General features: G+C 35.3%; 1 protein-coding gene across 2 annotated transcripts in view; it reads right to left on the bottom strand.

The window, feature by feature from the left end:
• Positions 1 to 25,807, bottom strand: part of PSMD14 (proteasome 26S subunit, non-ATPase 14) — a 92,877-nt gene that overhangs the window by 38,340 nt on the left and 28,730 nt on the right. For both annotated transcript variants that reach the window (XM_079709854.1, XM_079709853.1), the window contains 2 exons: positions 2,312 to 2,383; positions 1,965 to 2,084 (listed from right to left, as the gene is read on the bottom strand). In XM_079709854.1, the coding sequence (XP_079565980.1) occupies positions 1,965 to 2,084 (120 nt within the window). In that variant the 5' untranslated portion in view covers positions 2,312 to 2,383. The remainder of the gene's footprint in view (positions 1 to 1,964; positions 2,085 to 2,311; positions 2,384 to 25,807) is intronic.

Here is a 25,807-nt window from a genome sequence, read left to right as displayed (position 1 = left end):
TGGGATACCAAAATAATTTAATAGGTTTTGATACCCATATTTGATACCCACTCATGTCATTCAATTATAAATCATACATCAATAAAACTTTTTAAATTGCCAAGTACCAAGAAAACAAAAAAAATTGCCAAGTACCATACTGCTGTTAGCTAATGAGGTAAGATAGTTTTTAGGCTCCTTTAAAAGAGTTTATGGCCATGACTAATGTGTGTGTATATATATACACATACCAGAAATACCAAATAAGTGAACCAATTATTTTTTGGTTAGATCAGTCTAGGCAAGCATACTTCCTAACGTCACCCTCTGATAACTGATAAGCACTAGGCCTCTTCCATCTCATCCAAAGTTCTACAACTATTGTGCTATAATAGTCAACAGTTCAAGTCGGTTTTTTTTTTTTTCTTCAGTAATGTAAACATCTTGAGGAAGGAAAATAATTGAATAGTTTCCCAGAGTTGTTTTTATTTGTTTTTTGGTTGGCTGAGTTGGGACGGGAGGATGTTCAGTGTTTTAGTTAGGACTACTTGGTAGATTAGGCAATTGGAGGGAAATACATACATTTGAATATTACCTCAAATATAACAGCATTCTCAAAATAGTCCCCACAAGAGGCAATCTGCAACCAAGTCTTTTAAATGCTGCATTATTTTGCTAGTTCAACCAAAAGAAAATTTTAGGACATGGAAGTATTAAAGGCATTCATATTATCTATCCAGTGATAGATCACTGCCATTATAGCTCCCTCAAGGTTTTCCTCTAACATCAGGAATTTAAGTCTAATCTACTTAAACAAACCAGTTAACATAAGCACTTCTTCCCACCAAAATAAACAGTATTTTGAATTCTAATTGAGAGTGCATCCTCAAGAACAGGAGTATGCAATCTACTGCCTACAGCCTAAGAATGTTTTTTAACATTTTTAAAGGGTGGTTTAAAAAAAAACAAAACAAGAATATGAGACAGAGACATATGTCTTTACAGAAAAAGTCTGCTAACTCTTGGGCTAGAAGAAAAACTTTCCAACTCTACTACATAGAATGAACATGGGGATCAAATATTCTATTTTATATTGTCAAACAAGCACTTGTAGTACAAGGAAATAAAGGATATTAAAACTTAAGAACCCTTTACTATAATGGATATTCACATAAGGACATTCATCAGACAAATATATATATTATATTTTCTTAGGCAAGTAGATGAAAAGGATATATGTGTTATTTTTTGGAAGGTAAGTAAATGGTTATTGTTTTTTGGCCATTAAAAAAAAATCTAAATACACACTTATCCACAAGTCCAATGCATTAAACAAAAGAGCAAAACAAAACAAAAAACTCCCGCAAAGAACAATGCATTCTAAATGCATTAAAGTAGAGGACTTTCAAAATGTGTACGCAGTATGGTTCATCTATTAACAATTACCATGCAAAAAGGCAAAAAGAACGAAAGTTTGTCACCGTTTTTTGTTTTTTTTTTAAACTTAACATTTTGAATAGGAAAAGCTTAAGAGTCATTTATCACCATATACAGAACATTTTAAAAAGGGAGATATTTCAAAACAATAAAAACAAAACATGAGGACTAGATAATGTAGGTGAGTTGAAACTCTAATTAAGAGTGTCTGAAATCTTTTGAACCAAATGTTCAAACTAATCAAACTAGTATCCTACTATTTTAAGGTAACTAACTTATAAATCCAGTACACTATGCTAGTTAAAGCTGAAAGAACAAGTAAAGGGATTAAATGTTAGCATCACTCAATTTGTGGATCTACAGGGAATTCATAATGCATTTAAAAGATCAATGATTTGATTCAATACAGTCTAAAAATTTCTATCATTAATCTTATAATGAATTTTTCTATCAGGAAGAGAAAATTACAACATGACGGGAGTTATTTTGCACAGGAAAAGAAAAAAGAAACACGTTTACTTGCATCAGGCAACCATAAAAGTACTCACTGTTCCTGACTGTGGCATAGCAAACACGTCAATCACTCTGACGGTGTAATCATCAACAAATTCTCCAAGCATCAGACCCATAACTTCCATTGGAACCCCAGCACGACCATGTTTTAACATCTGTAAAGAGGAAGATAAATAGACACAAAGCTTTGAGATCTTTGGACCCACCCCCCTTTTTAAAATTAATAACTTAATTGTGTTTCAGTGGAAATAAAACACTCTATTTTATACATGCACCTAAAACAACAGCTTATGTGTGAGAGGGTTAACGTGAAAAATATTCCAAAGTAAAAGAGAGAAAGCAGCTGAACTCTCTGAAGCAAGTAACTCCGTTCAACACTTACTTTTAACAGTGCCAGGGAAGAGATATAGACTTGTTCTGCTGTGTCCACCGCAGGAGCATCTGTAGGTGGCCCCTAGAAACAAACATACAAATCATTATAAATACAAAGAACTTATGAGTTTAAAATTAAAGTTACAAGTTATTTAAACATGATTGTTTTAAAAGAGTTTAGGGGAAACATGTTAAGTATTCAGCTACAACACAATCAAAACAAGCTTGTAAATATCAAACCTGTAGAAAACATCAAACTTAGTACTCAGGTAAGTGTCCAATGGACACAATGCTTGAATCTTTCAGCGATGCTAATTTACCTCCACTACAAAATAACTATAATGTACCAATTAGCTATGTTTCTTACCCCAGTGTGAATGTAAACTGATTAACTGAAGGACCAACATGAACAGTAAATTCTCTGAGCCTGATTTTCAGCTAAAGACAGCATGTAGATTAGGGCTATGGGATCTCTGCAGAAACTTAGGTATGGGGGGGTGAGGGGCGGAGAAGATTTCTAATCCCTAGGTGAAAGAGCTGTGAACAACATGCTCTGCACTTCACCTGATGAAGTTGTTCCCCTCCCCTATACAACATCAAATTTAACAAAACTGCCCCAGATGTGAACAAACTGGTTGAGACTGGCGTAGCTAACATGAAAGTACTTCCAAATCCTGACAACTACCTTTAAAACAAATATTACTATTAATCTTATTACAGCCTAAGAAGATACTATGTTTCTCCCTAAGGATTCTATCTTCTTCATCAAAAGCACCAAACCACTTTTTACTGTAACATTCTGCCGCACAAAGTAATTTAGATATAGTCCTTACCCTCAAGATGACTACAATCTTATAAATTTAATTCTGCCCCAATCAGTGCATATGGAAAGCTTCTTGTTTTTTAATACTGAGCAGTCTGGGAAACTGAGATGTGACTTTTAATTGCCAGGTCCTGTTTTGCTTAAAGTTCCCTTTCCTTAACAATAACTCTATTACAATTACATAATGAACATGTTAGCTATCTAAATTGTAAGTCAATATTCTACCTTGCTTTTATGGATTTGCTTATTACTAAAATTAAAAAATTGCTTTACTCATTACATTTCACACTTACAGGTCTCTGTGTACTTTGTGCTTCTTGTCTGTTTATATGCCAGATTCTGTGATTTTTTGGTTTTGTTTTGTTTAAAAGCTCAAAATACTTACTAGAAGCACTGAGTATAAAAAGTTCTAGAATAAGTTTTCTCTAAATATAAGCATCACATACAAAAATTACCTCTATTTCCTTATATACAAAGTGGTGAGAAAAATAAAATCCTTCAAATTTTATGTTTAAAAATACATGTCAGATAACATATTTTTAAAAGAACCGAATTCTTCATTATTATCACCTAATGCAGCTTTACTGCTTGCCTTTCAAATAGATATGAAAATTCTAAGGTAAGCTAAAGTGCTATCATGCGAAAACATTTGTTGAGGTCACCACATAAAACAAGATAATTTTGTTGATATGATAATTTTATTCATCTAATTAAGAAAGTTAAGAAAGTTTAAGAAAAAAAGAGAAGAAATAGTTAATTAGTTGTCACAAGATGTTTTTGGGGAAATAATACTCTAAGGTCAGGACAATGAACACTGTATTCATAAAAGTTATTTCCTAATTCAGAGCAACTTAAAAAATGCCCATGACAAAAGAAGTTAAAACTGGTATCTAGGCTAGAGTTATTAATACAGCCTTTCTCTACTTGCCAGGAAATACTTATTAAGAAAAAAAAAAGAATAGGGAAATAAAACATCACATCATCACCAAAATGCATTACTGACAAAGTTCAAAAACTATTTCTGCCAAAATGCATTACTGACAAAGTTCAAAAACTATTTCTGCCATCAGTGAAAGAAGAAACACTCTGTTTTATTCAGCATTATATATATCCAGTACCTAGCAAAGTGCCTGGCACACAGAACTCACTAAGTATTGGTTGAAAAAAAAAGAATAAACAAGTTAAGGTAGTGCAAGCCAATGGAACAGGAAGGGAAAATACCCACCAGTTACCCTGGGAGAGAGAACAAGCCATATGCAAGTAAGTACAAAGATCACTAGCTCCTCTCTCACTATGTTCTTCTGGTTCAGAAACATACTAACAGAAAACCATGTAGCTGGTTTCTCTATTGTTGTTTTTTGAGACAGCAGCCAGTGATATTTCCTGTTACCCTTCTCACTCTATTACTACTCTGTTTCTTGAACTAGTTAGAATAAATTTCCCAGAAAACAACTTGACAAGAAGTAGAGAAGGGTTTGTGGCAGTGAACTGCAACCTAAAGAAAAAAAGAAAAAAGAAAAAAGAGTAACCCATGTAAAACACTGTCTATGGAACATGTGTTAAGGATCTCTGGAGCAGATGCTATCATTTTTCTATCATCATGCTCACCTGTTCAGAATAGCACACAACCAGGCAATGACGGTGAAGAAAACTCCATTAAATACCCTGGAAACTGAGCTAAAACAGTTATGTAAGAGCCAGTACAGCTGTAGATCAAAGATGACCTGAGTTGAGAAAACTGTGGAGCTATGGACAATTTACATACATTGCCTTTCAGCAAACACTCCTGAGGAATAGCATTCAGATAATTCAAAGAGAGGAAAGTCATTTAAAAATAGGAATCATATACAAAATTCTGGAAAACTATTTGGCACCAGCAGAATACAAGACGATTTCTTATCTTTGAAATAGAACGTTGGAGGATAGACCAAGATGAAAAATAGTTAAGAATTAAGGTTACAGTGGAGTAAACAAGGGTAAAAATAACACTATGACAAGTTTAATTCAGTGATACAGAACATAAACTTTTGAAGATGTCTAGAATGTAGAGTAAAATAGTTACAGATGAAAACTATTAAAAATATAATAATAGAGGAGAAAGGAAGGAGATGTAAGCTAAGAAATACAGTTGATCCTAAGAATAAAATTAAGAAATGGAAAGCATCAATAAGACAAAGCTGAAGAAAACTTTCTTGAATGAAAAAAAAATTCAACTTTTGCATCACTAAATGTCAGGCAATAACCAATGGAGAAAAGTGTTATATACCTTGTAAAGTCTTAGGTAAATCTTAACTACATGAATAAAGCAAAATTTCTAAAGCCATACAAAGAGAAAAACTACATAACCTGAAGAAAAAAAATGCACCTCAGTTGACTCTGTATTTCTTTGCAACATTAAACGGCAGAAAACAATGAAACAAAGTTTCAGACTTTTAAGAGAAACCCTGTGGAGTCAAAAACATTACACTCCATGAAAAAAAATGTCTGAAGGCCCACAAATATGTTACTATATACACAAGGGCTCAGAAAATATGATTCAATGTATCTTCCTTCAAAGCACTTTTTGAATAAATGATCCAGTTGAGACCCCACAAATCAAAAATAGAAAATTAAAAATGGAAAAGCCATTATACAAAACAATTTGTTAAGACCACTGAAAGCAGTTAAAAACAGAGAGAGCTAAATAACATAAACAACCAGGGTTCAAAACCACAGATATCACCCAATAACTACATAGGGCGATGGAGAGAAATGAAGTATACAAAACTCTCTGTTTGACATATAGGAGGGGTAAAAAGAGATCTGTTTAAGTGTTGACTTAGACTATTACTGAAATATGGATTTGAGTCTTTGAACAAATTTAAAATAACCACAATAAACAGGCAAACTGAATATACACCTTACCAAATCTCTGGAGAAGAAAAAGCTAACAGAACACTGACAATAAAAAACAGGGAACAAAGAAGGGAACAAAACAAAAATAGCAAACAACATAAGGTAAGACCAAATATATTGGTAATGAAAAAAATATAAATGAGGTAAAGTCCCCTGTTAAAGGCCTTTTATAATGGGTTTAAAATGGAAATTCATGTATATGCTGCTTACAAATAATTAAAACAAAACAAAAAGGATTGGTGAGATTTGTCAGTGACATAACTATTTCTTTTTGCAAAAGAAGCCACAATGGCCACTATATTTTACTTACCTTGCCTTTCTTCAGTGATGTGTTACATTAATAGATTTCCTAGTATTAAATCACTTTCCTATTTCCAGGATAAATTGTTCAAGTTTGATTTACTATTTTTATATTAAATTTTAAAATATATTTATATATAATTTTTATTTATATTAGTAAATATATTATTATGAGTGAGATTGACCTGGCATTTTCTTTTTTTCTGTTAAATTTGTCAGGTTTTGATATCATTATGCTAGATGTATAAAATGAATTGGCAAGTTTTACAACTTCCCATTTTCTATGTTCTAATAAAATGTATATATACTAAATTATCTATGTCTTCAGATTTAAATTTGGACAAGTTCACTAATGAAACATTTGGCTCTGAAGCTGATTTTGGAGCTAATTTTTATAACATTTGCAGTGGTATTAGTAAATTCAGGTTACCTGTCTTGAAACTAGATGGAATATTATATTGTTCCAGAAAGTTTCATTTCATTTAGATTCAAAGTTATTACCACAGAATCGAACATATTCTATTTTATCTTTTCTTTTTTAACTGTTCAATATGGAAAACATTTAAAACTAAATTTGTTTCTCCATATCACATTATCACTACCCAGATAGATCAATGATTTACATTTTAAAAAAATCAAATCATAACCAAATCCATGATAAAAATATTGGTGAAGAGAACACCTCCTAATTCCTTCTATGAGGCCAGCCAGCATTACCCTGATACCAAAACCAAAGACACTACAAGAAAAGAAAACTACAGACAGACCAGTATCTCTTATGAACATCGATGCAAAAATCCTTACAAAATACTAACAAACAGAACTCAGTAGCATATTCAAAGGACTATCTATACACATGACTGAGTGGGATTAAAACTGGCAATGCAAGGATAGTTCAACAAACAAAAACTGGCCAATGTAATACACCACATCAACAGAATGAAGGGGAAGAAAAAAAACACATGATCATCTCAGTTGATGCAGAAAAAGCATTTGACAAAATTCAACACTCTTTCATGAAAAAAACACTCAACAAACTAGGTATAGAAGAAAACTACCTCAACATAATAAAAGCCATAGATGAAACATCCACAGTGAACATAGTGTCCCATGTTGGTGAAAGACTGAAAGTATTTCCTCTAAGATGGGGAACAAGGCAAGGATGCCTGCTTTCACCACTTCTATCCAACATAGTACTGGAAGTTCTAGCCAGAGCAATTAGGCAAGAAAGAGAAATAAAAGGCACTCAAATTAGAAAGGAAAATTATCTCTGTTTGCAGATGATATGATCTTATACAAAGAAAAGCCTAAAGAATCCACAAAAAAGACATTAGATCTAATAAGTGGATTCAGTAAAGTAGCAGGATACAAAGGCAACATGCAAAAAACCATGCATTTCTACATACAAATAATGAACAATCTGAAAAAGAAATTACAAAAATAATTTCATTTACAATAGCATCAAAAAGAATAAAATACTTGGAATTAACCAAGAAGATGAAAGTCTTATACAATGAAAACCACAAAATATTGCTGTAAGAAATTAAAGAAGACATAAATAAATGGAAACACATCCCACGTTCATGGACTGGAAGACTTAATATTGTTCAAATGTCAAAACTACTCAAAGTGATCTATGGATTCAAAGCAATCTCTGTCAAAATTTCAATGACAAGTTTTTCAAAAATAGAAAACCCATCCTAAAATTCATATGGAATCTCAAGGGACCCTAAATAGCCGAACAATCTTGAAAAAGAACAAAACTGAAGGACTCAAACTTCCTGATTTCAAAATTACTACAAAGCTACAGTAATCAAAACAATGTGGTATTGGCATAAAAACAGACATATAGACCAATGGAACCGAACAGAGAGCTCAGAAACAAACCCTTGCATGTATGGGTCAAATGATTTTTTAATAAGAGTGTCAAGGGTGCCAAGACAGCATTTGCAAATTATATATCCAAAATACACAGCGAACTCCTAAAACAACCAAAAACCTGATTTAAAAATGGGCAAAGGATTTGAATAGACATTTCTCCAAAGAAGATATATAAATGGGCAGTAAGCACATGAAAAGATTCTCAACATCACTAATCATTAGAGATATGCAAATCAAAACTACAAGGAGATACCACTTTACACCTATTAGTATGGCTACTAATAAAAAACAAAACAAAACAGAAAACAAGTATTGGCAAGGATGTGAAGAAATGGAAAACCTCATGCACTGCTGGTGGGAATATAAAATGGTACAGCCACTGTTAAAAACAGTATGGTGGTTTCTCAAAAAGTTAAAAATAGAATACTGTAAGATCTGGCAATTCAACTTCTGGGTATATAACCCCCCAGAAATGAAAGCAGGTTCTCAAAGAGATGTCTGTACACCAATGTTCACAGCAACGTTATTCACAAGAGCTAAAAAGTGGAAGCAACCCAAGTGTCCACCAATGGATGAATGGATAAGCAAAATGTGGTATACACATACACAATGGAATATTATTCAGTCTTAAAAAGGAAGGAAATTCTGCAATATGCTACAACATGGATGAACCTTGAGGACACTATGCTAAGACAAATAGCCAATCAAAAAAGACAAATACTGTATGATTCCACTTATATGATGAAGAAATTAGAGCAGTCAAAAATCATAAAGACAGAAAATATAATGATGGCTGCTAGGGGCTGCATGGAGGGGAGTATGAAAAGTTACTGTTTACTAATGGATAATATTTCAGTATTAATAACTAACTAAATAAATAAATTTCACCTGGGCGAGGAAATACATTCTAGTTACAAACCCAACTGAACAAAAAAATATATATAAAACTGACAATATAATCTAAAATTTCTGAATACAGGCATACCTTGCAGATACTATGAGTTCAATTCCAGACCACTCTAATATAGTGAATATTACAATAATGCAAGTCACATGAATTTTTTGGTTTCTCAGTGCATATAAAAGTTATGTTTACACTATACTGTTGTCTACTAACTGTGCAATAGCATTATGTTTAAAAAAACAATGTACATACCTTAATTTAAAAATACTTTAGTGCTAAAAAAATGCTAACCATCATCTGAACCTTCAGTGAGTCATAATCTTTTTGCTGGTGGAGGGTTGAGAATTACCAAAACATGACACAGAGACACGAAGTGAGCAAATGCTCTTAGAAAAATGGCACCAACAGACTTGCTGGATGCAGGGTTGCCACAAACCTTCAATTTGTAAAAACACAATTATCTGCAAAGCACAATAAAGTGAAGCTCAATAAAACGAGGTATACCTGTACTAAAAAAGTTAAAAGAAAAAAAAAAAAAACCCTGAAAAAACAGTTGCCCCATTTATGACAAAAAGTCAATACCCAAGTTAACGAAATACTAAAATCTTAATGGAAACATGGGCAAAGAATATAAAGCAACTAATTACATAAGAAATAATGAAATAAATATGAAAAATATTCAACCTCACTAGTTGACCTCCTTTAATTAAGAAATGCCAATTAACACATTAAGACATTGTTGTTGCTGTTGTTTTCCTATCAAACAAGCTTTACAATGCCCAATTTTGGAGCGGGTGTGATAAAAGAGACACTCTCAGCACTACTGGTGGAAATGTGAATTAGTACAAACTATCAGAAAAGCAACTGAGCAATGTATATCAAGAGCCTTACAACTGTACAAACTTTTTAACCCGCTTTTGCACTCCTAGAAATTATTTAGGTAAATAAACAGAGATGTTTGCTTGAACCAGAATATTCATGATAGTTCTTTTAATAATGCAGATAAACCTAAGAACAAATAACAACCAATAATTTAAAAATATTGTTGAAAGCTCCTTTCTCTGAGATCTCAGATGACTCTAGCCATCTTAATCAGCAGTATTACCTTAAGTTAAAAGTACCCTAGGGCTTCCCTGGTGGCGCAGTGGTTGAGAGTCCGCCTGCTGATGCAGGGGATGTGGGTTCGTGCCCCGGTCCGGGAAGGTCCCACATGCCGCGGAGCGGCTGGGCCCACGAGCCACGGCCGCTGAGCCTGCGCGTCCGGAGCCTGTGCTCCGCAACGGGAGAGGCCACAACACTGAGAGGCCCGCATACCACAAAAAAAAAAAAAAAAAAGTACCCTAGCCTGCTGCTATATTGAATATTTTTAACTTATAATATTGAAGGAACCTTCCCTTAATTTAAAAAGAAAGCTAATAAAAAGGAGTACGGCTGTGAAGTACATTCACATGGAGGCAGATTCCTCTCCCATCCTGAAGGCCATGATAGCAAACGGAGGTAAATTAGGAACTAACCTATAAGACACCACACAAGTTTCAACATTTACCAGTGCAAAGTATTTTAGAGCACTGAACCATGAGGTCTTTTTATGGCTGGCTCCTGACTATATGTAAAGGATTCTACTCCAGAGTTCTTCACTCTCAGAATCTGAGCTACCAAGTATGGAAAAGTGACTTAAAGTCATGATATATAGGAAATATTCAAAAGAACTTAATAAAGCTTGGAAAAGACAAGGTATAAAACAACTATCTTCAAATATATGAAAAGCTGTCAGACAAAGTTCAGACTAATAGCTCTCAAAGTGCAGTCCCTAAACCAGATGCACCAGCACCACCTGGGAATTTGTTATAAACGCACATTCCTACTGAATCAGAAATTCTGGGGGCAGAGCCCAGAAATCTTGGTTTTTAGAAAGCCCTCCAGGTGTTTCTGATGCTTGCTAAAACTTGAGAACCACTGATTTAGACTATATAGTTTGTAGAACTATGGACTAATGGAATGAAGCTATGGGGAGACTGATTTTGGGTTCAATATAAGAAAAATCTTGTATTGGTCCAAGCTATCTAAAGAAGAGCTCCAGTTAATGAGTCCCCTGTAACTGGAGTTATTCAAACATAAGTGGTTCGTATTGGGGAAAATGTTACAGAGGGGTTCAAATATTTGATGACTAATTAAATGAGATGATATTTTTTAAGGGTTCCCTCCTCACTTAGTAATACTACCAATCATCATATTATTTCCTAAGAGAGACATCTCAAATTAAACATCTTCAAAAATCAAACTCACCATGTTTCTCTACAAACTAACCTTCCCAACTTATAATTATCTTGAGTCTCAAACTAGAAACCTAGGCAAAAATTTTCATTTACTCTCCTTCAGTCCTTATAGTCAATATATCACCAAGTTTTATCAATTCTTTGTTATTCTGCAGTGTGACAGAGATTTTTAAAATACTCATTTTTGGGAAAAGAGTTTCAAGAAAACACCATCCATAAAGTTCACTCCTAGTTAAGTAAGTTTGGAATATAATGAATATCCACCCTACCCCACAAATTTATGTTGTATGTTAGAATATTAGAGGCTTTAAGAAAAATCCTGGAGTGGAAAAAATCTGTTTATCTTTGTTTAACCTGAAGTTTTCCAAATCATTCCATGGTCCACATGGTCTTCTCAGAGAAAATCTGGACTTTTTTTTTCAGGCTCTGAAAAAATTTATCATTTTTTCAAATGTGTGGCAGAGATCAAGCCCAGGCTCCAAATAATATTTAAGTATTTACCATGTGCCTAGTACTACAGCTGTATGGTTAAATGAAGGCTTCAAGAAGCTTATAATGTAAATGGAAAGGCAGACGAAACACACATTGGCACAGATCATCAGGACTGAAATGCAATTTCTGACTTCTAGCAATGTGGCCTTTCCACTACAGCATACCATCCCTTTTTTATATGCCCAAATATACTTTTATTCTGGAAGCTTAGTTCCTTTCCATTGTTTACAATTTTAGAATCCTCTTCCACCTGGAGCCATTTCCTACTAAAGAAAATGGAAATAACTCTTGGGATGCTCTTCCTACCTAAAAGCAGTTAGTATGCCCACTAAGAACGGGGAACACTTCTGGGCCTCCCTTTATTTTCTGAAGTCTAGATGGGCACAGGGGGCTTGGCAGACCAAAAGGCACTACTGAATTTACTTATAACATAGTATGTACACTACTGTGAAAACAAAAATATGCCTTTTTATTAAAATATACTGTAGGAAACAAGTTACACAACATTTGGCACTTTTTTTTTTAATCACAGCATACAAATGATAGAAAAATAATAAGGCAAGCACAGTTCACAAATATATCACCTTATTCAAACAATTAAATCATGGTTGTACATATGTAAGCACACCAAATTATCTGAGTATTACTTTAATGTATTTTAAAGAACTGGGTAAATATGCACAACACCAAAAGTAGGACACTAGTTCACTACAGAAGCAGAGATGTCAAGTAAGAATTTTCAAGATACTTGAGGTGCAAGATGGCTATACCCTAGGCAAATAAAGATATCGAGGTATATACAGCTCTATATCAAATGCTAAATAACTTAAGAAAAAAAATGTGTGAGTCAGGGGATTCAAGGAGGAGAAATGTACAGAGTAGGAGCAGTCAGGGTAATGAAGTGGTAATGGGCACAGAAAGGGACTTCCAGGATTGGGAGGTGCCACCCAGGAAAAGAGATATAGGATAGTTTTTATTCCTCACCCACAGAAAGTTTCCACGTCCCTTTACCCCTGCCCTCATGTCTCATATTTATAATCCTATGACTTTAATGAGAAACAAAAGATTTCACAAGTAGAAAGTGATACAAACTTTAATGTTAGATTTAAGTCAACTACTGTTAGTCTATGTTTACATTCAACTAAAATGGACATATGGTGATCACATACAATGACAAATTACATGTGTTCCATTCACAGGATGATAAAAATTTGAATAAATGTACAGAATTTGAATTACTTTCAAATACCTTTCATTTATTGAGAATTTATTATGTTTAAGAAACTAAAAAAAAAAGAAACTAAGCTAAATGCTGGGTAAACTAAAGTAAAAAACTATACAGTGATATAAATCAAATGAAAACCTGGGCCCAAATATTTTTTGAATTTCAAAAATTGGCTTAGGCTGTTATTATTCTAAAAAATAAACAATGAAGAAAATGTTTCTTTCTGATGTTTAATCAACAGCATAGCTCTAAAATTACCAACTTACATGGTGTTTGAAATATTCAAGTTAACTGTTGACCTTATAACAACTATCTAACCACCATAATAAACAAGTACAGAAAGTCATATTTTTTTAAAGATTGAACATGATGTAACTTAAACTCCAAGGTTCTTTAAAAACAACTGTGAGAATAACTGAACGTACTTTTATAACTGAAGTGGTATTAAGCAAAAGAAAAAATAAAATAAAATACTAAAGAAAATTGGTCTGTATTTCACAAAAAGCACACACACACATCACTGACAACAAATAAGTAAAATAAGAAATATCTGAATGTTCTACAACATTTATAGTCTACTGTTAAAACTTAAATGAATGTAACAATTTGAAAATTAGAATATGGTTTAGTTATATATTTCTGTAAAAAAACATGGAACTAAAATGCACATACCCCTCATACAAATAAGAAACTGAAATAATTACTTTTGCTATCTAAATCCACAATGCTCAAATCCTACAGGCACAACTTTGAAATCACTTAAGTAAGTCTGACTCTTTAAAATAAGTTTGTTTAAAATGAGGTAGGGGGAATCCATACCTTTAAACTGACTAAGGGTATAAGTTAGCTATCTAACAGAACTGCAGGGTAAAATAGGTGAGCCATAGGCACAAGCAGTGTGACTGACCTTTATACATACATGAAAATCTACCTAACCAGTGATATAATACCTATTAGGGACCCCAAAAGGGCATCAAACCCACCTCTGTACAACGAGTTTTATCTGTCACATATAGTAAAACAGAAATTATCATCCAGGTCCACAAATTTTAAATGTGGTAAAATTAAATGAGACATGAGTTGTTTTTTTGTGTTTTTGTGGGTTACCCCCCCGCCCCATTTAGAAGGCTAAAATCTGATCCAGCATAAAAGGCTGTGACTTTTACTTGGGCAGCCCTTGTTGACTAAGTGTTAAAAAAAAAAAAAGGCATTTGCCATTATAACAGGATAAAAACTAATGCCTCAAAGTGTTACCTACGCAGGCCTTTTAAGAAATATGTTAACACTATTAGTTATATTACTCCACCTTTGTCTTAGTGTGAACTGGTATCAATTATTTAGCCAGTTTTATAATGTTATTAAAGTACCTACTGATTAAACATGAACCAGTGTCACTTAAAAAGAAATGTAAAATAAGTAGTATCACTGAACTGCAACACTCCAAAAAAACCCAAAAATATAAAGTTACCTTAGGAAATGACATAAAGCATTTCAAAATTTATTAAAAAGTTGTTCTAGGATTAAAATATTACCTGGACTTATTTATTTTTATAATGGCTGTTTTAAGGTGTGTATTTGGTCCTGCATTATAGAATTCTTTTTAGAGGTCTGTTAAAATATTTGTCAACAAAGAGAAAACAAGTTTTATTAACAAATGAAGGTGACTATATTTTTAAGAACAAAATAAAACCTAAACATATAATATATTGGAAAGCTGACAGAAAATAATTCTTAATTTATGGTATGCAACATAACCCTCGACAAATTCTGTCAAAAAATTTTAAATCTGATGAAACCACCACCTTCAGTTTCCTCAGTTAATAACCCCTGAAGGGGGAAAAAAAACCTGAACAGAAAATAAGCAAATTCAAACATTCACAAATAACTACCACTGTATTGTTTATCTCTTACCCAGCAAGGTAAGAAACAACCTTTTAATACTTTAATTTTATGAGTATTAAACAACTAGTGTGAAAAACAAGCTGCATGTAAACTATTTCTGTCTGAGCTTCAATGACTAGCTGAGGCAACCTGTTATAGGAGGTGTTAATTGGCAATAGGAGTACAAGTCAGAAGCATGTTCCCCATAGTCCTAACCCAGCAAGGCTAGGTCATTAAAGTGGAAATGAATTCTTTCATGTCGACTTAACCCTTTCAATGCATGCTTTCAGCTGTTTTCTCTCAGTTAATTTTAAAAACTTGTTACTTTTTAGAGTTAAAAAAAAAGTTCCAAAAAAAGGTCCTTTGGCTGACAGTTCCAATGACTACATTATTCCAGAAGAGAAGAACAGAGCAAGTTAATTGCATGGTGATACTGCAACTCTCCCCTCTGAAAAACATATAAACTAAATGTATTCTTATTTTAACACTGAAAAAAGATATAGGATATAGTGTTTAAAAATAGCTCAGAACCATTTAGCCATATATGGTTTTGATTTACATTTCTGTTTAAGATCCAAGGACTATCTCATGATGATAACTTAACCACCTTAACCTTGGGATAGAGTAGTAATAATTTTTTTATTTCCATGATGTCCATACAAGAATCCCCATTATGAAAATGTTTTGGAACATATATGAGATAAACACCTTTCTAATTAAGTTTCATTATTCTGATAAGGTGCACAGTCACAGCATATCCTGATGACTGGTTGCCAAAAAGCCAAAATTCCTTTTATAGCATGATCTCAGAGGTTTCCAGATGGCACATTAATTCTTTAAAAAAAAAAAAAAGAGAGACAAAAAGAAGGAAAGAAGAATAAGAATAGAAACGTTAAAATAATGATGCATTACTTTTGAAATACCTTATTTATTTATAAATACTAAAATTCCCATATAATAAGCATTATAGATACTTAAAACTCAACTATATAAATAATATTCTAAATATTACAATTTAAAAAATTAACATACATATGCTACATCTTTCATCGCTGAAAAATATTATCAGAGGACTTCCCTGGTGGCGCAGTGGTTAAGAATCCGCCTGCTAATGCAGGGGACATGGGTTGGAGCCCTGGTCCAGGAAGATCCCACATGTCACGGAGCAACTAAGCCCGTGCACCACAACTACTGAGCCTGCGCTCTAGAGCCACGAGCCACAACTCTGAAGCCTGTGCGCCTAGAGCCCGTGCTTCGCAATAAGAGAAGCCACTGCAATAAGAAGCCCGCACACCGCAACGAAGAGTAGCCCCCTCTTGCCACAACTAGAGAAAGCCCGCACGCAGCAACGAAGACCCAATGCAGCCAAAAAAAAAAAAAAAAAAAAAATTATCAGAGTAAGAACTAAACATTAGAAAATCTATAATGCTTAAAATTATGCCTTGTGATAAATCAATAAAAAAAATTACCAGCATGACAACAGAGACATAATTTCATCCATTGTTGTAACATAGCTGGGCTCTCAAGTAACTATAACCAACAATACGCTTATTAAAAACTTGATCAGCAAGGGCTTAGATAATAATGGGAAATTTAATGGTTGAGGATGTCAAAAAATGGGAATCATACATGTTATATTCCTACATCCTATACTTCATTCTTTTCCTCCTTCTTTTCATTTGTCTCCTTCTTTCAAGCATTCCAATTATGACAAACTCAGTTCCTCCTCTCTGAAAACTGACTTTTTCCCTAGGCTTACTCAGCTCCTCCAATACAGCAAACCTAAGTGGCCACCCTGGAGCCAACAGTTTGAGAATATAAAAATTTCAGTGGGGAACAGGCAGTGGGGTAAGGCAAGGTAACAGTCGAGTAGAAGGGGAGATGACACCATTACTTGGTTAAAAAGACACCTGAGGGCTTCCCTGGTGGCGCAGTGGTTGAGGGTCCGCCTGCCGATGCGGGGGACGCGGGTTCGTGTCCCGGTCCGGTCCAGGAGGATCCCACATGCCGCTGGGCCCTTGGGCCGTGGCCGCTGAGCCTGCGCGTCCAGAGCCTGTGCTCCTCAGCGGGAGAGGCCTCGGCGGTGACAGGCCCGCGTACCACGCAAAAACAAACAAACAAAAAAAGACACCTGATCAAAATAACACAGGGGCTGGAGGCCTAGTGAACAATGCCCAGCTGTGACATTTCTTTCTCTTTAAGACCGCTCCTGATATTCACTTTGAAACATTTTTCACCTACTTGAAAATGTGTATGTGTGTGTTTAAAAAATGCCATAAGCACCAACCACTTCAGACATTTTTGTGAAATCTGTCTTACCAGAACAAGGACCTGCTGTCTCCCACTCTGGGTGACTTTCACTCTGCCCCATAGCAATGAGGGAGGAACAAGCACAGTGTTTAACTACCTCTGTTATAAAGAAGCATCATCCACAGAGGTTCGATTAGTCAAACTTCAGAAGCTGTAACTACAAACATTTAGGAGTGGCTAAAACATGCTACCTTTTATACTGGAAATAAAATAGGTCCCAGAATCAAGCAGAACCTCGAAAGTCCTACAAGAGAACATTAAGGCATCAGAACTGTTCCACAACAGACCCTACAATTGGCTTTGACTTTAAAGTTCTTACAGTCACTGGTGGCCCTTTCTCCTTTTATACTGTTCAACTATTTATGTATTTAAATTACAAAACATGTAAAATATAGTCAGCCACAAATAAACTGGTTATTTTGGTAAGCATTCATAATTCACTAAGTAGCTCATCTTTTAAAGTATAGTATGCAAAGTCATGTATGGAATGTTACACACACATATACAAAGAATGCATGTTTTTATTTATTCACTCAAGAACCACAGACCTGAGAGCCCACTGCCATGTACTGTATACAAAGGTAAACAGGCCCCTGTCCTCAAAATGTTTACAAACCAGAAGGCAGGCAAGAAAAACTATAAAAGCACCACAAAAGCATGTATAAGGGGCAAAGAAGTCAGAGCTATGTATTGGATACAATTTTCCCTTATACTAAGAATTGAAAAATATGTATAACTTTTCCAAGCAAAAAAAAAAAAAAAAAAAAAGGAGAGGAGAGTGGCAAGGAAAGAAACTGACATTTATTTTATTTTATTTATTTATTTATTTATTTTTTTGCGTTACACGGGCCTCTCACTGTTGTGGCCTCTCCCGTTGCGGAGCACAGGCTCCGGACGCGCAGGCTCAGCGGCCATGGCTCACGGGCCCAGCCGCTCCGCGGCATGTGGGATCCTCCCAGACCGGGGCACGAACCCGTGTCCCCTGCATCGGCAGGCAGACTCTCAACCACTGCGCCACCAGGGAGGCCAAGAAACTGACATTTAAAGGCACAAAGACATGAAACAGCAATCATCCTGTACATTACCATTCAAAGCTTTTTTTTTTTTTTTTAAAAAGGGCTGACTGAAGCATGGATTCTTAAGAAGCCAAACATGAGTTAATACTGCTTCCATTTCAATGGGTGTTTTACTGAGGATGTGACTTTTTTTAAAGGTCATTTTTTTTCTTATCCACACTTTGCCTTTTATGAAAAATATCCAGCACTTCTGAATATAAATCAAACAGTTTGGAGTTCTCTGACATGCTTAAAAGAAATACACAGTTATAAGACAAGAGAGAAGATGGCGTGTTTTCCATACAAAATGCTTAGAGTAACATGTAGTATCTCTTTGGTTTATAGAAGTTGTACAAATATTATATCTGACTTATAGTCTTGAGGCCAAAGGCTATTTCTCTTTAACATATAGTTCTCAAAATAAAATATTTTTGCAACAAATATTTGTAAAAAGCTGATTACCTGACATCCAAGCAATGGGTATCCCTGGAAGAGAAGACAGAGTTCAAGACTAGTTGGATCACTGATCAGAGGAGCTTAGGGTTAAGTGGATGCTACTGTGACCAGCTTATTAGAGCCACTAAGCAGCCATAAAAGCCGGGCCCTAGAGGTGTTAACACAGAACACTAATAACCTTGCCTGTTTGGGTGCATCTTGCTTTATATTTTTTCAAATATGTTATTTATCTCCTCTAATGAAAGAAGAGAAAGACCAAGGAACCATGTATTATATAAGAAAAAGTACCATATAGAGTAGACGGAATCCAAAAATTGTGGGCATGGCTAGGAGAGAAAAAGGAAAAGGACTTGGGGGAACTGTATGTGCTACATACTATGACATGAACTAGGTATATGATGAACTAATTACATGTGGTGCTAGTCCTTAAAATGTATATAGGAGACAGATAATTATACAAGTAAATATAAATATATATATATAATTGTAATATGGGTTTGGTACCAAAAAAATAGGAAAGAGAATAAGCCTTGGGGATATAATAAAAATAAAGCCTTATTTTCAAAGAGCCTCCCCAAAAAGGAAACAAGCAATGAACATGGAAGCCAGTGGTTCTTAAACCCTGCTTATTCCTCAGAATCACCTGGCGAGCTTAAAAAATTCTGATGCCTGGACCCACCCTCCGAGACTCTGATTTAAACTGCTCTGGGGTGAATGATTCTAAAGTACAGCCAAGGTTGAGAACCACTGTTGTAAACTTATAATAAAGCAAAGATTTCATTATTGCAAGGTTAATGAAATGACTGAGGTAAGTCTGCCCAGCTACCTGGCTAGGAATTTCAGAGGTCTACAGCCAACTGCCAAACATATCACATTCAATATTACTATAGGGTTTTATTATCATTTCAACTCAGTGAAATACAGGTTTTACAGTGTCACAGAAATATGAAATAAGGAGAGATTAATCAGGTTTGGAGACATCATGGGTGACAATTACTGCTATAGCCCTTCTCTCTGGAACATAATAGAACTGCATCTCCTTGATTGAAGTTAGATGTGAACATGTGACTTACTTTAGCCCATGAGATGTAAGCAGAGGTGACCTGTCATTCCCAGTCAAAGCTTTTTAAGAGCCAGTGCTCAGTGATGATGTTCTATCAGCTTGAGTCCCAGAGTAAGGATGACACCACAGAATAGTACCCAGCTGACCCAGCGTGAACAAAAAAGAAAGCTTTGTAGTTTTAAGCGGTTGAGGTTTAAGGGTTGTTGCTAAAGCATACCCCAGCCTTCCTCACTGACATACCATAGAAGACTTCTGGGGAAAGGGGATTATCTAAGCACTGTGGAAGGAGAGTAAGTAGTAATTCATTAGACAAACAATGGAGGCAAAGGACATTCGTTTAGAGAGAATTCCTTATACAAAGTTATGAATGAATGAGAAGAATGACATGGGACACTTGAGGAATTACAAAGAGATGCTCAATAAATAACTCTTCAATTTCTTCATAAATAAATGCAGTTTTGGCTTTTATTTTTTGATCACTATCTCACCCACAAACATGCCAAGCAAGGCATTCTGATGCCTCTGTGAGCCAAGCACACATGAAAATGCCAAAGGCAATCCTCTGCTTGTGTGGTCTCTGTTAAGAACTTTAGATCCCTTCTCCAGGAGGATAAGTATATCCAAAAGGCTGAATAAATGAGAGGCTAGAGAAAAGGAAACTAATATGCCAGAAGTATACTTAGAGAACAAGAGACTGAGATAGTAAACCAATTAGGCAGCAGACTGGACACAAGGGTTATTGTTTAGGGAACTAATCTGTTTTAGGCCTAAGAGTAGAAAGTTGCCTTCCTGGGTGTCAGAGAGGCCAATGAGGCAGGTATGTGAGCAGTTGAGAGAAAAAGAGAGCCAAGTGACAACTATCCACAGAGCAAACAACAACTGTTTTTTTCAAAGTAACCACTGTTAATTTCTGTTAAACTTTGTTTCTTTTAAACCTTATTATAAAATATTTAAGACACAAAAGACCTAATAAATAATACACTCACTAAACAGCTTATGAAATAAAACATCACCAAAAGTTAGGCTGAAGCTCCTGTGTCATCCTCCCTGATTGACTGCATCTTCTCCATACCCCCTGTTGTACCCACTATTCTAATTTTTGGTGATATCATGCATTTCCTCATACTTACACTATGTAAGTACATGTAGGTAATATATTTTATAGTATTTGTATGTTTTTAAATTGTATATTAAAACTTAGAATGTATTATTCCTCCACTTGCTTTTTTCCTCCAGTATGTTAGTACGGATTAATCATGCTGATGTGTAGATCACCTACTTTACAAAAGTCCACTGTTAAGCAAAGTTATGTACACATTCTCCTACTGATGGACAATTAGGTTGTTTTCAATTTTTTGATATTATAAACTAGAGATCAGCAAACTAGGGCCTGTGGGAGAACCAGCTGACTGTTTTTGAAAAATGAAGTTTTATTGGAACACAGCCAGGCACATTCATTTTGTATTATGTATGTATGGCTGCTTTAACACTACAATGGCAGAGTGAAATTGAGTGGTTGCAACAGAAACCATTTCGTCCACAAGTCTAAAATATTTATTATCCAGCCCTTTAAGAAAGGAGTACTGAAGGGTTATAAACAATGCTGTTGTGAATGATCTTGTATCCATGTGGGAGACTTTCCCTAGGGAATATAATTAGGAAAAGATCTCCTAGGATATAGGATAAGCAAATCTTCAACGTTATTAGACTTTACCAAAATGTACAAGGTGGTTGTATACTACCACTAGCTTATACGTGTTTATAAACCATTTGTGTTTCTTCTTCTAATGTTCCTGTCTTTTGCCCATTTAAAAATGTATTCCTTTTTCTTATTGATTTGTAGAAGTAAAATATATATACTGATAACTAGTGCTTTGTCCATTATACGTTAGATATATCTTTCCCAATCTGCGGCTCCCCACTTTGCTTTTTACATTTCTTCATGCCTCAGTTTTATCTGAAAAAATGAGGACTCTTAACAATAACACAACTTCATATAGTTGTTGAAAGACTGCATGAGTTAACATATTTAAAGTACTTAGAACAGTGCCTGGCACATCTAAGTGTTCCACAAATATTAACTATTTATTTTATAATCACGTTTATAAAGGAAAATGAATTTTAAATTTCAATGTAAATTTATCAATCTATCCCATTAGTATTTGTGCTATCTATCCTGTTTAAGAAATCCTGCCTTACACATTAAATTTTATGTGTCCATAAAGCAATAACCTATCCTGTTTATTTACTACCTCTGAATGCTAAGAAAGAACAGCGCTTTCTGTTAATTTGGTTTCAATTAACTGTTCAATGTCAGCATATTTTCTTAAAATCTAAGTACAATTTTAATACTGATCTCTCTAAAGTTCCACTAGAAAAGAGAATCCATCTAGAATATCCAGTCCCACACAAATTTTTCTTATTATAAATTAAATAAAAAAGACATCTGCTTATGTCCAACAGGGACTAAATTTATGTTCTCACCAGAAACAAATAAAAAAGATAAAACTATATAAAACAATAGCTTGCAAGACACTGATCAGGCAACAAAAGACAGTGATCTCTGAGAACCTGGAAACAAAGGAGGTGAACCCTGCTACTACCTTAGCTTATTGCCTTGAGACAGTTTCCAGGCTGCAGTGCAGGGGGAAGGAAACCAGGCAAAGACTACTGGACTCTCTAAATTGAGATGTTAAGAGCTGAGATTACTGGGAGACCAAAGGAGCTAGAGTTATCAGGACAGACTACCAGAGAAAATAGCTGCAAAGGGAGAAAAACCTTGGGATCTTCTGAGGGTCCTCCTTGAATATTCAACTGAGTACTAATCAGTGCAGGTATATCAGGAAACTACTTAAGGCCGGGTTAAGAACACCCAAAAGGATTAGAGGGAGGAGTGCCTACCTCTCACATAGCACTGGTAATAGTGCTTTTCCCATCAGCCAAACAGAAAAACTTTAAAATGCACAAGGCGTTGATTAGACAGAAAGGTCTTGCCTCAGTAGTGTAAAATAATGAGCCCAAGACTAAGCACTGTTCCAGTCTCATCTAACAAATTTTAAAAGCAAAACAGAAAGATTCAAACAGGTTCCAAGTAATTTAACTGCATCCCATAACAAGTATCAAGAATATTCTATAAAAATAAAAAACAGCCAACATACAAAGTAAAACTCACAATGTCAGGCACTAGTAAAAAAAAATTACCAGGCATGCAAAAGAGCAAGAAAATATGACCCACAATGAGGAGATAAATCAATTAATTGAAACCAATCTGGAACCAACATAGGTGTTAAAATTAACAGACAAGGACATTAAAATCTTATTATAACTGTCAAAAAGTTAAGACATGAAAGACATAAAAATGACCCAAATGAAACTTCTTATGATGAATGCCACAATACATCAGTGGCAACAGGATAAAATATGCGGTGAATTTAGAGGGGCTTGGGGGAGCCCTATCTCTAGGGTGTCCATGGGTGGCCAAAAGAAAGAAAAAAATGCTGTAAGATGAAAAATATATTGGATAGGTTTAATGAAAGATCAAACACCGCACAAGAAAAAATTGAGTGAACTTGAAGACATAGCAATAGGAAATGAAACAAAGAGACCAAAGACATTGGAAAAAAATTAACAGAGCCATCAGCAGGGACAACTACTGTAAGAAAAATATACATGTCATCAGGATCCTTGAAAGGGTGGGAAAGGTGGTAGGAGGACAGAAAAAATATTTTAAAAAATAATTTCTAAATCTGTTGAAACTTGATGAAAATAATAAATCTACAGATATGGGAAGGTCAACAAACCACAAGCTCAAGAAATACGAAGAAAACTATATCACTGCATAGCATAACTAAAAACCAGTGATAAAGAGAAAAGTCTTTAAAGTATTACAGAACAATAAGGAGAGATACTGAGATCAATGAAACAGATTTGAAAGTTCAGAAATAAATCCCAACATTTATGGTCAATACATCTTTGATAAAGGAGCCAAGGCAATTCAATGGGGAAAGAAGAGTCTTTTCAACAGATAGTGCTGAGACAACTAGATAAAACTCTTGGAAGAAAATAGAGGAGTAAATCTTCATGAACTCTGGCTAAACAATGATTTCTTAGTACAACATCAAAAGCACAAGTCATAGGACTTCCCTGGAGGTCCAGTGGTTAAGACCTTGTGCTTCCACTGAAGAGGGTGCAGGTTCGATCCCTGGTCAGGGAACTAAGATCCTGCATGCCGCGCTGTGCGGCCACAGGAAAAAAAAAAAAACACATCATAAAAGAGAAGGCTGATCACCATCAAGAAAGTGAGAAGAGAGCCCACAGACTGGAAGAAAATATTTGCAAATCATATAAGGAGGCTTGAGTCCACAGTATATAAAGAATTTCTACAGCTCAATATTAAAAGAAAAATAGTCCAATTTTTTTAATGGGCAACAGACCTGCATTACAAAAAAATGTTATGTCCTTCAGGCAAAGAGAAAATAATACGAGATAAAAATACAGATCCACACAAAAGAAAGAACACAAGAAATGATAACTACACAGGTAAATATATGATTTTTTCTTATTATTTAAATCTCTAAAAGATAACGCACTGCTGTGAAAAACAGTACGGCAGTTCCTCAAAAACTTAAAAATAGAATTAACATATGATCCAGCAAATCCACTTCTGGGTATATACCCAAAAGAATTTAACACAGTGATTAGAACAGAGATTTGTACACCAATGTTCACAGAAGTATTATTCACAATAGCCAAAAGGTTGAAACAACCCAAACGTCCATCATCAGATGAATAAACAAAACGTGGTATATCGTACATGGAGTATTATTCAGCCTTAAAAAGGAAGGAGGGACTTCCCTGGTGGCGCAGTGGTTAAGAATCCGCCTGCCAACGCAGGGCACACGGGTTCGAGCCCTGGTCTGGGAAGATCCCACGTCACAGAGCAACTAAGTCCATGTGCCACAACTACTGAGCCTGCACTCTAGAGCCCGCGAGCCAGAACTACTGAGCCCGCATGCCCTAGAGCCCGTGCTCCGCAACAAGAGAAGCCACCACAACGAGAAGCCCGCCCACCGCAATGAAGAGTAGCCCCTGCTTGCCACAACTAGAGAAAGCTTGGCAACAACAAAGACCCAACACAGCCATAAATAAATGAAGGAAGGAAGGAAGGAAGGAAGGAAGGAAGGGTGGAAGGGAAGGAAGGAAGGAAGGAAGGAAGGAAGGAAGGGTGGAAGGGAGAAAGGAAGGAAATTTTGACACAATACAACATGGGTGAACCCTGAAGACATTATGCTAAGTAAAATAAGCCAGTCACAAATCGGAAAATATTGTATAATTCCACTTATATGAGGTACCTAGAGTAGTTAGATTCATAGAAACAGAAAGTATAATGGTGGTTGCCAGGGGCTGGAGGAGAGGGGAATGAGGAATTATTGTTTAATAATAGGTACAGGGGCTTCCCTGGTGGCGCAGTGGTTAAGAATCTACCTGCCAATGCAGGGGACGCGCGTTCGTGCCCCGGCCCAGGAAGATCCCATATGCCGCGGAGCGCCTGGGCCCGTGAGCCATGGCCACTGGGCCTGCGTGTCTGGAGCCTGTGCTCCACAACGGGAGAGGCCACAACAGTGAGAGGTCTGCGTACCGCAAAAAAAAAAAAAAGGTACAGGGAAGATGAAAAACTTTTGGAGATGAATGGTGGTGTTAAGTGCACAACAATGTGAATGTACCTAAAGCCACTGAACTGTACACTTAAAAATGGTTAAATTGGCAAATTTTGTTACGTATATTTTACCACCGCCACCAAAAAAAAAAGACAAAAATAATAAAAACATACTACAGATTTTGTAACAGGTGAGACTAAAAATTATAACAACAGTAACATACCAGAGGAGATACAAAATATACTATTTTAACATTCACATGCTACAAGTGAAGTAATATAATATTAC

Source organism: Hyperoodon ampullatus (genome assembly GCF_949752795.1).
Source record: "Hyperoodon ampullatus genome assembly, chromosome: 8".
In the NCBI taxonomy this organism is placed as follows: domain Eukaryota; kingdom Metazoa; phylum Chordata; class Mammalia; order Artiodactyla; family Ziphiidae; genus Hyperoodon; species Hyperoodon ampullatus.
This window is presented reverse-complemented; position numbering and strand designations above follow the sequence as displayed.